This window comes from Crinia signifera, chromosome 1, assembly GCF_055691185.1.
Source record: "Crinia signifera chromosome 1, ASM5569118v1, whole genome shotgun sequence".
NCBI classification, from domain to species: Eukaryota; Metazoa; Chordata; class Amphibia; order Anura; family Myobatrachidae; genus Crinia; species Crinia signifera.
Window position 1 is genome coordinate 278,919,288 of NC_139217.1, and position 16,209 is coordinate 278,935,496.

A 16,209-nucleotide genomic window follows, 5' to 3' on the forward strand; every position below is an offset into this window, starting at 1 on the left:
AATTGTATTTTCAGCCTTAAACACAACAGCAAAATATCCAGGAAAAATGGAATTTTCCACATTATTCGGAATGTAGATCTAGAACATGATCTGCTTACATAACTTCAGTCCATCTCATTCTCTCAGAAACAGTTGTTTTTGGTTAATGCACAATGAATCTACACCTCTTTTATCTGTCACTAGTTTACATTCGTATAGGTAAGGGGTAGGCAAGTAAATTTTGAATTATTTTGGTCCACCTCAGCGTTCTCAGTCCTGCACTGCGCCGGTGCACGATGACATCACCGGCGCAGTGCACTACTGGGAACGCTGAAGCCATGAGAGGCTTCAGAAGAAAATGCATACTAACGGGGACTGAAAACTAAAATTTTATGTTTGAATTGTGTGCGGCGGTCTAATGCCTAGATTCGCCTATATAAATGTTATAATCTCCCAGAGAGAAATAGTATAGGTAGGATATTAATGGAGGGAGGGAGCACTTGGAGGGTACTTACTATTGAGAGAGAGGAACAGGAACCCACATAAGGTAGAAGACCACAGCAGGGTTGAGATCAGGCACAGTTTCTGCTAGCAAGATGACCGCTGCTGCAGTATATGGGCTGAAGAGGGAGAGTCAACCCGGCTGGAGTCTCAGGGAGTGTGAGGGCACCAGCTGGTAGCCGGACCATGTCCCCGCAGTCACTGTGTCCCAGGATCATGGGCAGAGAGGAGAGGGATGCAGAAATCGAGGCCCCGGCTTTACGAGTACTGGAGGCCGCAACCCGCAGGAGCGAACTATGCGCTCCCCGGCCCCGCAGCTCTCCAGCCAGGTGGCGGGGTGCCAGGACCAAGGTGAGGACACACTGTGGGGGTGAGCAGGGTGTAGGGGGAGGCCGAGAACTGGGTGGCCATCACTCAGAAGCAGGAGGACCGGGAAAGTGCGTCTTCTCTCCTCCGCCGCTAGGCCACGCCTCCTAATCTATATTCTAGAGACGGTCCGGTTTCCTGTCCTTTGTGGTCCGGAAGTGGACCACGGTCTGCCAGTTGCCTACCGCTGCTATAGGTGGTTGAGCCATTCCTTCTGTTATATTCTATAGAATCTTTTTTTATGTGAGATTTGTGCATAAAAGAAATATACCAAATATCAAAAATTGATTGTGTGGATAATCCACTAAAACCTGGCCTAATCAATAGCAAAATAATTTTGAGGTGTATAGCTAAATCCTTTGTATGCCCTTTTGCAACATCCAGGAACATTGTTGGTGAGCATGCCATCTCCGGATTTATTTGTATTTTAGTTAGTGGTGAAATATACTGCAAAAAAATTACAAAAGCTAACACAATGTAAAATTGGTTCGTACTTACAAAGCGTAAAAGCATCACAGATGTGTCCATCTGTCCAATCAGCTGTGACGTGATGCACAATGTTTGCCCTGTTCTGTTTTAAGATATGCAAAGTCCTAGAGAAAGCATATCATGTTTCATAGGGTTTGAGTAAGAACAGTTAATGTAAATTTAAATGGTGTAAAACTCGTTATAATTTAGACTTCAAAGTCCAAGTCAATACCAAATGAATTAATAATGCAGGAACTGATAGCTATTGTCAATAAGGACTTCACCTACTCCGATTGTTGTTGCTAACAATTATTGTCAGAAGTTCTCAATCACAAATAAACATAATAGTGCAGGCACTCCCAACTAACATCTGTAATAAATTACACTTTTCAAATTCAAAAACAGCTGTATCCCATCTTATTCTTCATCAAGCACACACAGTAGTTTTGGACATTGCAGAACTTTATCACAGAAGTTAAGGCCGCCAACCACTAGTGCAATATGGCGACTTTTTATGCGATTCCGATGAATTGCTGTGACGGATCGCATGAAAAGTGACACATCGCACACGTTCCTATGAGCCTCGCATCGCATCGCAGTTGCAGATCCTATGGACTGCCCTGAATATTCGTCGCAGCCCATAGACCTTGTTGGGATCACATTGTATGCAAAAGGACCACTTACAATGTTTCCTGTGTGATACTGCCACCCAGTAGTTGCCAGGTGAGTTGTTGGGGTATCGCATGCGAGGTGCCACATGCAATACCTCACCCTAGTAGCTGGTGGCCTTAAGGTTGGACTGCCTTTTCTTTGCTTATATATGTCAAGAAGAAGAAGAAGAAAGGCACGATTAACAGGAGGTATTGGAAGAATGTATTTTTTATAACTTCAAAACATAGATCCCAGTACCCAAAAAAAATAAAATAGTGGAAATCATAAAGCAGCCTCCAACCCTAAGAGGCACAAGTCAATGAAGCTGGCAGTTCTCATGTATCCAACAATACCCATATCTATTCAAGTTATCATAAGCTATAAGGGCAGTATTCAATGAGAAAAATTTGCCGTGTTTTATGGCGAGTTTGTGCTATTTTCGCGTTGGAAGGAGCATTTTGCTCTCCAAAAGTGAACCACCCTATTCAATGTGATATTTTCGCCGTCTTTTTAAGTGATTTTCGCCGTGTCTCTCCGTGTAGCAATTCTCCATCTTTTCATGGAGAACTGGAATGTGAACTTTTAAACTAAAAGGTTTTTTTTTTTAATTTTGGTGTAAAAAAAATCAGGATTTTTTTTCTGTGAAGGGGCATGTTATTTTTATTCATGTGCTTATAGCACATGAATATATATTTATTAAAAAAAAAATGTTTAATTTTTTTTTTTACACAGAGCAGCCAGCAGGGGGCCGGAGCTCTCGAGCCGCTCATTAGATATTCATATATTCACTGCACCCGATCATTACATATGCACGATCGGGTGCAGTGAATACTGGGTCCCCCGCTGGCTATAGGGGTGGCAGCTTGTGCAGCCTGGGTCCCGGGGAGCCCTCCTCCCCTCCACATATGTTCTGGGGCAGCCAGGGAGACTTTAATCTCCCTGGCTGCCACCGTCCCCTGGCTCCCTGCCGCTGCAGGGGTTAAGACTCGCCGCGAGTGGCGGCGAGTCTTAACCACATTGAATAGTGGGAGCAGGAGTGGCAGCGAGCCCTCCGGAACAGAAAACAGAAAAAATCTCTCGCCATGCACGGAGAATTTTTCTCATTGAATACTGCCCTAAAACTTGTTGCGTATGATAAATGGTGATCCAGCCAATCAACTTCATGTTGTCATTGTTCAGACACATGAAAGGAGCTAAACACATGAGATTCAGAAAGTGAGAGATTTTGGGAGCGTTCTCCCCACTTTTTTAAAGCAACAATCAATTACATGGCAAAATCAACCTGGTTTTTCTGTGTAAATGATTGCTGCTTTAAAAAAAAACAGAAAAACTCTCCCAAAATCTCTCACTTTCTGATTCTCACACCCTCTTATGTTTGGTCCATATGTGTGTTATTTTTCATCACCTGTTACTGACAGTGGCATAATAAAGGCAGGGTGAGCAGCACACGTGTCTTGGGTGTCAGGACAGTGGGGGCGATTGCCACTAAAGGGCAGGAACTAGGATCCAGAGAGCGTTTGCTGGATGCCCACACATTAAAGAGGACTGGAGGTGGGAACCAAGAATATGGTAAGACAAGGACAAAGTAGAGGCTCTAACCGGAGAGAAGTAGTTTTGGCTCCTGTACTCAGCAACAGTGTGTGCTGGGAGGGGTTTGCCCGCAGCAGGTATATGAATGGCATGTAATGCTCTCTGCCCCCTAGAATGAGGACAGAGAGGCATGCCATGAAACCATGCCCCTCCCCAGCCAGCCATGCCCTCTTTTTTGGAAACATGCAGGGATTATTTTCCCCCATCTGCATGGGGAATGGCAAATTTTTATTGTGTCCTGGGTACCAAATACCCCGTTATGCCTCTGGTTACAATGTGAATTGAGACCGTTCAAAATACTGAATTTAGCTGTTCCCATTGAAGTCCAGTGTGGTTGCAGTTTATTACAACATACTTATGACAAGGAGAACAATAAAACCCCATATCCATATGTCAGGAAATGGTGGAAACAACATTTTTACCATAACATTGGATCAAGATCAGTCACCCTTGTTAGCTAACGAATTCCTTGCATTCAGATCACTACCTTGGGAGGAAAAAAAATCTAAGAAATATTTTTTGCCTAATTGAGGAAAAAAAGATGAAATATACTGGAGAATACTGCAGCGTCTTTGACATTTTGTGTTCTGTTTTCCATCATTAATATCGAAACAAAATATGTTCTTCATTCTTTAAGTGCAGCTCGGTGGATGAGCTGATAAGACGGGGTTTGGGCCTTAGTGGAATACCAAGTGGCCTCTGTATTAAATATTTTCAGGACCGGATTTCATCTGAACAGCTCAACTTTACTTCACTTCCTTTCTATAATGTTTTAAGCAACATCTTGATTATCTTCACAGACACCATCTTGTGTCTTATATTACTTCTGTAAAGCTTCCTCAAAACTATTGGGCCCAGTTATTTTTATAGCTTTTCTTTTATACCTCAACATGACCATTTCTTGCTTCCAAGTAGCTTATCATCTCTTTAACATGTGTTTGTGAGGACAGGAGATTCCCTGTATTAAACTCTATGTGTTGTTTGAAGCAGAGGAAATTATATTACCTTTTCAACAACTTGGCCAGCTGTAATGCAATCGCTGTTTGCCATCATTTATGTGTTCCTGCTGTACTGCATATTAAAAGTTACCCTGTTCCACTTTCTGTTTAAGTTTCCACGTTTGAAACTAATAACCTGCATAGTTATAAAAATATCACATCTTGTTATAGTCTTTTGCTGATGATCTGGTTGCCATTAGTGTATATGTGTGCTTCTTTATAGAGCACTTTATGCAGTAATCATATGTGATTATTACAACTCTGCATAAAGGATTCATCCATTTCTTACTACCTCCTAAACTGCCATAATGTCAGAACCGTGGATGCCAAATAATGTATAATGTACACACAGTTGGGTTCTTTCAGGTGATGGATTTAGCATCCTGCAGTATAATAGCCACATCAAAGCCATTTTTCCCCATTGCTTGGGGCAATAGCTCCAAAACTGTGTGCTGTGGCATCCCAGACACTTGCAGAGGTACCTTGGATTGGAGGTCTAGGACCAATTCAAATTATGTATGGTCAATGTAATAGGCAAACCCAGTTCTAATGGCTGCCAATCATAATATATAGACAGAAACGTAAGCAAATGTTGTCCCTCACCAATGCTGTTTTAGCTTCTATCATTGTGCTCATAATTTTAATAAGCGAGTGATTTCCAGGACTAGAGCTTTAATAGTATGTCAGTGACTTGTAGTACTCTCAAATAACCATATTTGTTTTTTTACCTAACAGAAAAGCTGCCTGTGGAAGCCAAGCTGCCATGGTATAAACAAGCGCAGGAGTTAGAAGAGGCAACAGCTGTAACTGAAGAGCCTTCGTAAGTTCTCATATTCTAACATTAGTTTATATATATATATAGATAGATAGATAGATAGATAGATAGATTTAGATCTATATATATACTTTTCTTAAAGTTTTTATTATATGTCTATGGGTATGTCCTACTGAAAATACCAAGCTGTGAAGCATTGATTTATTCATCCCTTTCTATAATATTTTGGGGGGCTACTACATTTTCCATTAGGAATCCTCTCTCTAATAAGTCCATCCTTGCTATTGTTGGGATGGATCTACTCCCCTTGGAAAATGGACCTATAAAATCCACTAAAGTTCAAAAGAGAGATGAGCAATATACGCTAATCTGTTTCCGCAATATATAAATTCTAGGCTTTGCAGTTACATGTCACTATTTTATTGGCAGAATTTATCTATGGAGCTTCTAGTCGTACCACAACCCCAGCACAGAGTGCAATACATTGCTGGTTATTGTGTAAGTTCTTATCATGGATCATAAATGCAAATCTACAAATATAATAGGAAGCAAAAGCAGAACTGAAAGATAGCATACAGCTCAACAAAAAGGCTTGTTCAAATCAAAACGCAATTTGTGCTAAATTTTGCCACAATCACAATTATGTCTTCTAGGAAGTCATGACATTTAGCGAACACTGATCACATATAATTGCTTTACAGGGGGCTAATCAATTATCCCCAATAAGCCTGCGAGAGCTGCATCATATTAGGGATTCTAATCTTCCTCCGACAGGCAAAACAAATCTCGAGCGAAACTGTGGCTGATTCTCAAGAACCTGTTTTTTAGGGGCTGACCTGTTATGATAAGCCCCACCCCCCCCCCCCTCCCAAAAAAAATCATATTATAATTTTTTTTTGCTCCCCATGTTCCTTTTCCTGTTATTGCATACCCTTCTTATACCATTGGGCTTTCCTGATACAATCCAATTTTAATGTATTGGAAACACACACATCACTAGTGTTAGTCATAATGTCTTCCATATATTTCTTCTTTGACACATTTTTGGCTGTCTAGCCAGAGCGATGCACAATGTAGCATTGTTTGGAGGTCTCCCTTCCGACTGGAGAAACAGTAGTCTATTCAGACATCCTCTAGTTCCACCCAACATAGTCCATTTCAGATTCCGAATCCAACGCCTCTGAGACCTGTCAGTCTTTTCCTATGCAAAAAAAAGACCATAATGCGAAAAAGAGTCATGAATTAGATTTGTGAGCTATAATGAAGTAGGGTGATTTGGCAGGTAATGCAGGTGCCGCTTTTTGGGAAAGTCATTGAAAGGAAATAATGCTAAAATGCTCAGCACTGAGACCACAGTGTTTCAGGTAGTAGGATTGCTACTATTAAATTGTAGCTTATGACTATTTCCTTTTGCAGCATGATTAATGTGCACAGTTTACAGCTTTGATCTGCAGAGTTCCCTGGTCTCTCTATGCAAGGAGCTTATGGGGCTGAAATTGAAATCTTAATGTAGTCAAATAAATTCTCCTTTCAGAGGAGTAGAGTTGCCATGAAAGACTCCTTAAGATACACTGTATTATATTGCAAATATAGCACATGTGGTGAGCTACTGCATTGCTGGATGTATATTGCTGTATAACACACATTAGCAAGCAGAATGAATATGATGTGCTCCATTTTACGACCACTGCTAACAAGGGCCCTATTGTCATTTATTAGAGTTTATTTCCAATATTCATGTTTTCCTAATCCAGAAACAACTTGCATTCAGGTGTATAAACACAAATATACATACAATTGTATTTCTGTTACATATTATATGGATTATAAGGATTAGTTGGTAACACACGTTCACCACTCCAGCTGTTGCTACACCATTATTCTCTGAAACCCTCAATCATCTCTTCATTAGGACTTGATATGTGTGTGTCATCCCTTATTTGCCCCTTGGTTATGTTACCTCTCGGGTTACACATATTACTGCACCTTACCTCTTGGGTTACACATATTACTGTACCTTACCTCTTGGGTCAAACATTACAGTACCTTACATCTTGGGTTGCACATATTACTGTACGTTATCTCTTGGGTTGCACATATTACTATAAGTTACTGCTTGGTTTGCACATATTACTGTACATTACCTCTTGGGTTGCTCATATTACTGTACCTTACATCTTGGGTTGCACATATTACTGTATGTTATCTCTTGGGTTGCACATATTACTGTACCTTACATCTTGGGTTGCACATATTACTGTACGTTATCTCTTGGGTTGCACATATTACTATAAGTTACTGCTTGGGTTGCACATATTACTGTACATTACCTCTTGGGTTACACATATTACTGTACCTTACATCTTGGGTTGCACATATTACTGTACATTACCTCTTGGGTTACACATATTACTGTACCTTACATCTTGGGTTGCACATATTACTGTACATTACCTCTTGGGTTACACATATTACTGTACATTACCTCTTGGGTTACACATATTACTGTGCCTTACATCTTGGGTTGCACATATTACTATACATTACCTCTTGGGTTGCACATATTACTGTACCTTACATCTTGGGTTACACATATTACTGTACATTACCTCTTGGGTTACACATATTACTGTACATTACCTCTTGGGTTACACATATTACTGTACCTTACATCTTGGGTTGCACATATTACTGTACCTTACATCTTGGGTTACACATATTACTGTACATTACCTATTGGGTTGCACATATTACTGTACCTTACATCTTGGGTTGCACATATTACTGTACATTACCTATTGGGTTGCACATATTACTGTACCTTACATCTTGGGTTGCACATATTACTGTACATTACCTATTGGGTTACACATATTACTGTACATTACCTCTTGGGTTACACATATTACTGTACATTACCTCTTGGGTTGCACATGTTACTGTACCTTACATCTTGGGTCACAATATTACTATTATGTACTTTTTCTGGTGAAAGTTTAAGAGCGCACTTCTACATCTCTCCTTTTTCCATTTCTATCCCCTGTGCCTCTATTAACAGCGAGGTTCTATAGAAGTTCTGCTACCCTAATAGTGCGGAAAAAGGTCACAACCCACCCCCTTTTCTGATATCTATCTATCTAGATAGATAGATAGATAGATAGATAGATAGATAGATTTATCTATCTATATATATATATATATATATATATATATATACAGTATTATGTGTATTGATCACAGATTCAAAGATATTAATCATTTGTAATATGATATATTCTATAACATATGTCTGTGAGTTTTGTGCTTAGAAGAGGTATCTCAAATTATTGTGAACCCATTTTCAGATTTAATTGCCAGGTGGAGAGGAAAAAAAGCATTTTGCGGAGCATAACGGCTCTTTACAACCAGCAATTTTAATCCAGTCCAAATAAGAGGAAATTGTTTGTAATAACTAGAAAGGGGTTTTATGTTTTAGAAAAGGCAGACTAAATGAAAGCCTATATTCAGTGCCTTGTCGAGTGTGTGCTGCAGGGACTAGTAAAGTCTACATGGTAAACTAATACACTCCTGAACGCTGTCTTACTCCAATCATTAGGTCAGTATATACTATTGTGCTACTGTGTATGTATATATATATATATATATATATATATATATATATATATATATATATATATATGGAGCTGGTGTCTGGCACTTGTAGATAATAAATGCTCAACTTGCTCTGGTGCCCACCTTCCTTTAGGAAAATATATATAGTTGTTGCTGGCTGGCACTCAAAGAGACTTCCATCCAATAAGACACTATACAAGTGTAAATTTGTAGTCAATGTCTCTGGCTGAAGGAGGTAGGTTCTCATTGGTATCTGAGCCAGAGGAGGAGTAAGGAGGATGGATATTGGCTCTATTGGAAAAATAACATCTATCAGGTCTACTGGTCTGGACCTTCCTTGTGTTACTACTACCTCCTTGAAGCCACCTATAGACACTACGTTTTTGGTAGTCAACTTCTACCATTTCAAGTTTTTTCCTTTTAAACATGTCCACCAAATCCACCCTATATTTGTCTATTTGGAATTGTAGACGTTCAAGCCAATTATCAGTTTTATCTTCCTTAAGGACAGGCATAGATTCAACCTCAAAAATATGCAAGTCAGCCCTAACCTTCTGCAAACCATTGCCTACTTCCTCAATGACTAAAGCAATGAGGTCTAGAACACAGAAGGTCAGATTACTGCGTCCGATGGTGGGGGGATTGGCCACTCTAAAACCTCAGGGGATGCGTTTCTTACGAAAGTATTCGGACAAAATCTGTCAATGCAGGATAAGATCAATTTCCCTTTTTGCAACTAATTCTATGAAATAAGTCAGAGGGAGTTTTAGACGGTAAGTGATCAAATTCCTTCTGATTAAACAGCACCCTATCTACCTCATCATCCGTCAAACTGACCTGTATAGATTCAGCATCTGTTAGTGCTTTCTCATCAAGCAGGCAATATCCAGTTGCCATCCTATTTTCCTACTAAATAATCTCAATGGGTACAATGAAGGCAATAAGTTCACAGATACAACACTTTAGGACATACAAGACACAAAATTAATCACATGCTAAGTAATCAAACTATTACGAGCATAAAGATACTGGTGGGAAAAATGGCAAAGACTGGTTAAAAACAATAAGGCAATAGGCTCCTCCTCAGAGGTTGTCCGTTAAATATTTAATATCTCCCTTAGGAGGATGCAGTCGATGAATATCAATTTGTTCATATCCACTTGAAATCAGAGAATGGGTGCACACTCACATTGTCAGTCCTTATATATAATCCAGAAAAGAATGGCACTTCACATATAATCATTAGCCATATTTGCTGGGGTGTCAATCTCAGAAAGATATATCAACAGGAGCACTTTCATAAATGCAGTCAGATGCAGAGAGCACTCACCAGGCTGTTTAATCTTCCAAACGGAAACGTTTATTCACACATCATAAGATGTTTCGGTCCACTTGGGGACCTTTTTCAAGACCACCCTAGGAAGCAGGAGCTTATCCCTCATATATATATATATATATATATATATATATATATATATATATATATATATATATATATATATATAGTTATTACAAGCAGTAAAGCCCCAGTTATCATTCCCCATTTAACAAGACAGGGCATACAAAGCCCAGTACAGCTACTGTAGGTGACTACAGCTGTAATACCAGCCCTCCTTAAGCACCTCTACCCATCAAGAAAGAGTTAATCTAGCTTATGTATTACAGGGAGCATATAACTACAGGATTCAGCTCTTCAGCGCTCATACTGGTTATTGTTATTGTTGAACAGATGAAGAGCGAATATGCAAACTAAGGATAGATACTGGTTTGGAGTTTAGCAAAATATACTTTTGATGCATAAATTAGTCATATAAAATATACAAATATCTTGTCTTGCTACAAGAAGTAACCCATTTATATCCAAGGAAAGGAAATTCTCTAAACTTGAATAACCAGCAATATATACAAAGGAACGTTATTCGTTTTTAAAGAGTACACCAACAAGAACTATTTAACAAACGTATACTAGTGTATGGGTCCTCATTACTAGTGAAATGTATATATGACCATATGGATGTATTAGTAAGTGAATTACTGCCATACAAGAGCTTCATGTATATTGTGCCCATTTCAAAGCTTGCAGCAAGTAAAGACTGCACTGACAAGTGCAATAAAACAGTGCAATAGCATTTTTTTTATTGCTCTGTCATATTGTTCTATTGTAATTGAGCTAAGTTAGCAAATACTTACCAGAAATAATGATACTTACCCAAATGTTACATATATTTGACATTTGCTACCAACCTCAGATTATTATGGTCTAATGTTAAACTGATATTGTTAAATTCAAACCTGAAAATGCAACTCCTCTTTGATACGCTTCCTGAAATGAGGAATTACCCAGTGATGAGACACGTTAGCTGTGATGGAGCATATGCAGACATAGTAGGATCTATAAGTACCGAGGTATCTGCACTTGTACCTGCCTGGGTGCAACACAGTAGATTCCTGAAATCCCAGGCAAAAAAAAATGGAGGAAAGAAGGCACTCACTAGGCTTGATGCACAAAAAAGTAAATTACAGTACTTTAGAAGGAACATCACAGAACGGGGTTGTAATCAACGTTTTGATCATATGCTGGACCATGGTCAAGATATACAGAAATTGATAATCATATAGACGTGTGTCAGAGTAATAGCATATGCACATGCTATCCTGTGATATTTTTCTTGTGGCTGTGTCATGGGAGGGTCGTGGGTATGTATCACAAGCTCTTTGTGATTCTGAGTTGTGCAAATTAAGGGAAGCCTGTTTTAGAAGCTTATGTGATTCATTTTGGACACACATATTCTCCTCTCCTCAGAGGGATGGAGCTATTCTATAGTGCTTTCATAAATTTGATTGTAAGATACTTTGAAAGTGTAATATTTCCTCTTGCAGGTTCATACCAGAGCCATGGTCACTATGTAGTGTTTCCTGTGGAGTAGGTGTACAACAGCGAGCAGTCAAGTGCCAGGTGCTACTGTCCTTTGCTCAGACAATTGCCGATCTGCCACTTGATGAGTGCGATGGTCCGAAACCAGCCAGTCAGAGAACGTGTTACGGTGGACCATGCAATGGCGAAGCGGTGGAGTATAACCCAGATGAAGACGAGCTGGAGTATGGAGGATTAAAGGATATAGATGAACTCTATGATTGGGAGTATGAGGGATTCTCTGAATGCTCTGAATCATGTGGTGGAGGTATGTGACTTACTGCATGTATGTAACCAACTTACCTTATATAATGTATTATTTTTTTCCCACAGATATAAAATACACAAGGCTAAAGAATATTTCTGCTATATTACTAAGAATTACATATTGACCATTACCTTTACAATTGTAACTCGTGGTATAATTTCCTTGTGAATTTCCTACAGAGGTAAAATGAATCCCATTCCTCAGGTATCAGACAAGTGCAGTCATTGTTTGGAGGGTGGGGGAGTGGGGTTTAGGAAAATAGAGCACTGTGTAGTTTATTGGATAAGTATAAGTGAAATGTACTGGCATATGCACTGCTGTTATACTGGTAACTGGGTTATTACAGTAGTCCTTCAATTTCCCTCCAAATAACGGAAACATTTTTACTTATCAGTATTGTTTATATTTTATTCTGAGCCACTCAACCAGGAGTTGGATGGATTTTCACATTTCCACAAACCATATGCTGGCAGACATGCTCATACAGTAAATGGAAACAATCTGTGGGATTGATTTCTGCATGTTGTTGGCTTGTGTATGTGTGTAATGTATCAAAGTTGAAAAAATCTATACATGGTGAGGTTTGGGAGAAGCCACCTCTTAAAAAATGAAGAGTAAAATAGTTTGTAATTTTTTTTTTAAGTGTTTTTTATGCCAGCCTGGCATCATTAAGTATTAGGAGTATATCCAACTGGAAAGTACAATTTTAAGGTGGGAGGGGCACAATCTATGTCAGCTTGAAATCACAGTTAAAGCTTCTCAGTGTTATAGTCCATAATGCTAAACTATATTCCTTGCATGCAGTAAGAACTTTCATATGCACCCAGGCATAGCAAACTTGGTATGTCCTGGCTCATGCTAGCATATAAATGATACGTAGAATCTGATTGGTTGCTATGAGCAACATAACCACTTTGAAAAACCTGCACCAATAACCAGATGAGGAGCACAATATGACTTCCAGCAGATAGCATTGTGTTATGATTTTGGCTTGGATAGTCCTGATAACAGGCCTCTGTCTCATGTTCTGGCCCCACAGGTAGACATGTCTTTCCTGCAGCTTCCTCACCAGTGCTAGGCACACTCCCAGGTGCATGCTGTTACCCCTTACGTGGCCTTGGGCCTGATTTAGACCTGTTTGCTGGGCTGCAAATTCGCAGCCCACGGGATTATCAAACAACAATGTGCGCATGCGCGAGGTTCCCCTGCGAATGAAGCCAGTGATGGAATAAGGCCCAGTTTTTGCATCATTTTAGTTGAAGCTGAGTTATTATATTTTTGGAGCTTCTGGTGATGAATAAACTCACAAATACATATGTGAGTAGTTCAGGACACTTAGGGGCCGATTCAGAATTTGGTCCTGTCTCTGATGTTTTAGGTCTGTGCGTGCGCATTGTCTCCAATACGCGTGTGAGCGGCTAAGTTCTCTTCGTCAAGGCCCTAGCAGCCTGAGTGACAGGCAGGGGGGCATTCGCTGCGGCCCCCCAAGCATTTCATGGGTGTGTCCAGGTGGACCCCAGCTAACGCAGTCGTGCCCCTGCTTGCTCGGCGCAGGCGGATGACATCACATGAAGTCAGCACCCGCCCACAATTCGCAGAAGACCGGGCAGCATAAAAGTAAGTCCAGGCTTACTTTTATCTGCGAATAGAGGAAAAATTGTTTGATGGTGCGTACCATCGAATGATATTTCCTCTGTTCGTGCGCATGCGGTTGGCGGGGAGGAGTGCGTTCTGTGGGGCGCCGTTTACCTGCGCTAGGCAGTGAATATTCGCAGCCTAGCGAGCAGGTCTGTATTGGGTCCTTAATTCTTCCTCCACTCTCATCCATTTAAACTGACTTTTTACCTTTCTAATCTGCGTGTCTTCCGTAAGGGCTTTGTGTAATCTAGCAGAGCACTAAGTTCTTTTCCCAGAAGACACAGCAACGTCTGTAACATGGCTGTTATTGAACCCTCTTACAACTTAGTTTTGATGAGTTGTCTTTGAAGTTTTGCTTTTGGTAGTTTAATCATTTTTCGACTCCTTTCCTTCCTTTCAGAAGCCCAGAATTATTTTAAGAACGGTATTACCATTAATACTTTAGTTTGCAAACTGTATTCACATGTGTATATGTGTGAGTTTATTGGCCAAACTCTCGCACTTATGTTAACGATTCATAAAATAAAGAAAAAACACTTTTACTTGGTTCTGGATGAGTGAGGTTTATATCCCCAGAGAATCTTCTCACTCAGAACCTTTTGCATTTTACCCTGCCACAGTATAGTAGCTTGCAGTCTCCTGTCAGAGGGCTCCTGCTGTCAGGGAACTGTAAACATTCGGCAGCTGTAAAAAAGTGTTTAAGCAGGTGATGCCGTGTGATGTAAAGGACTGTGTATATGCCATGGAAGGGTTGCCTGAAATAAGTGGTTCAGCAGCATTAACCCATAAATACTACACATGACACACAAATGTTCATTCCTGCTGGACCCTAAACAATCCAAAACCCCATCTGACTTGTCTCATTCACTCTACAGCAGAGGCGTAACTCTGGGAGGCAATGGAGTCATCTGCTGCCAGGCTCCTGCTCCCAAGGGGGCTCCTCTCCTCCCCTGCAAGTTTGAACCATTTAATTGAAAGCCATCTATATTGCTTCTGTGGCTGGCTCCCCCTCCTAGTAGGACCAGAGACATCACACTCTATTTATTTTAAACATAATATCCAGAACATACATACACACACACATATGCATACATATATTTATATAAGGTGCTGTGTGTTGGGGGGGAACAATATTTATCTTGCTTCCGGGAAACCGTGAGGAACTTACACCACTGCCCTACAGTGCTACTGACCCTGAAATAGATCACTTCCACAAATAATGGATTTGTGGATTTTTTTTTAGGCACTGTCACAGAAATAAAATGGAAATTGCAGTGTTTTTGCAGCTTTAAGATTTGTTATATCCTCCCTTTATTTTGAAAAAGAGAAATAAAAATCCTCCCTAACAAGATTTTCATGTCTAAAATTTGTGCATTACTTTGTTTTATTTTTTTGGGATGCACTTTTTCACCCTGGTGTTCACCCATTGATGAGAGGGACATCAGCTATAAATGCTGCTATTAATGTCTATTTACAAATGTGTGATGAAACTGTAGAGACACATACATGAAACTAGTATCCACGATTAAACATTCCTTAAATATGCACTGCTTATGCAAAAAACATCTTCAGAGAATTTTACTAGAAAGTACTAATTGCAATTGTTACCACTTTCTGTGGTGTATTGTATCGAATGCATGCATTTCATTCATTGATGTGAAAGACAGAAATGTTATTTACCATTCATCTGCAATTGTTTGAGGTTACCATATATGTACTTATTGGGAAAATGGCAATAATTAGTGCAATGTGCATGAGAAAGCGATGGGGCCCCAGTAGCACTTCAGAAGCTCTGAGACAACACCTGCCCCTCTTACTATCCCCTAAAAATGGTTTTTAAATGCCACATGAACCCAACACTGATACACGTGGCATCCTTCATACAGGAATTTTGACAAATATCCTGAACGGAACAGTTGCACCTATATAGCAACAGTGATGAACATTTTAGATTATAGTCTGTACCTGTAATCAATTTTAATGTGCTATATTTTAAATAAGTTAGCCCAAAGATTGTACAAAGAATAACTAATATTGGGCAGATCAACATAAAAGCAATATTGTCTGTAATCCCTGCAATATATAAAAAAGTTCATTTACATACAGTTATATTACACTAGCATTTGTTGATCAGGATTTATCCCATAAGGAATTGATTTCCATATTGTTTTTAGGCTGGAACTTCAAATATGGAAATATAGGCACAGTTTGCGTTCTACTTAAATAATCTTTTTGTTCTGAATATAGTCATTTTATTGTTTTCACTGTCTCGAGAGATGTAATTGAATCTTCTCACACTCAACCTTTCACCTTGCAGAGGTAACAACCAGACGGAATTGGTTAGTAATTTAGCCTGCTGTTAGTTTCATGATTTCCCAGTGCTGTCATCAAATATAATGTAACAATTATGCCATTCTGTTAGGTAGAAACCTAGTTGGATTCTGCTTCA

At 39.6% G+C, this 16,209-nt stretch overlaps 1 protein-coding gene across 4 annotated transcripts in view; it reads left to right on the forward strand.

Annotated features, from left to right (window-relative positions):
- ADAMTSL1 (ADAMTS like 1) overlaps positions 1-16,209 on the forward strand; it is an 852,460-nt gene that overhangs the window by 738,393 nt on the left and 97,858 nt on the right. For 3 of the 4 annotated variants that reach the window (XM_083184471.1, XM_083184462.1, XM_083184453.1), the window contains 2 exons: positions 5,289-5,373; positions 11,821-12,122. In XM_083184471.1, coding sequence (XP_083040597.1) covers positions 5,289-5,373; positions 11,821-12,122 — 387 coding nt within the window. Of the gene's footprint in view, positions 1-5,288; positions 5,378-11,820; positions 12,123-16,209 lie in introns of those variants that run through there. The other variant, XM_083184478.1, reaches the window with a different exon arrangement.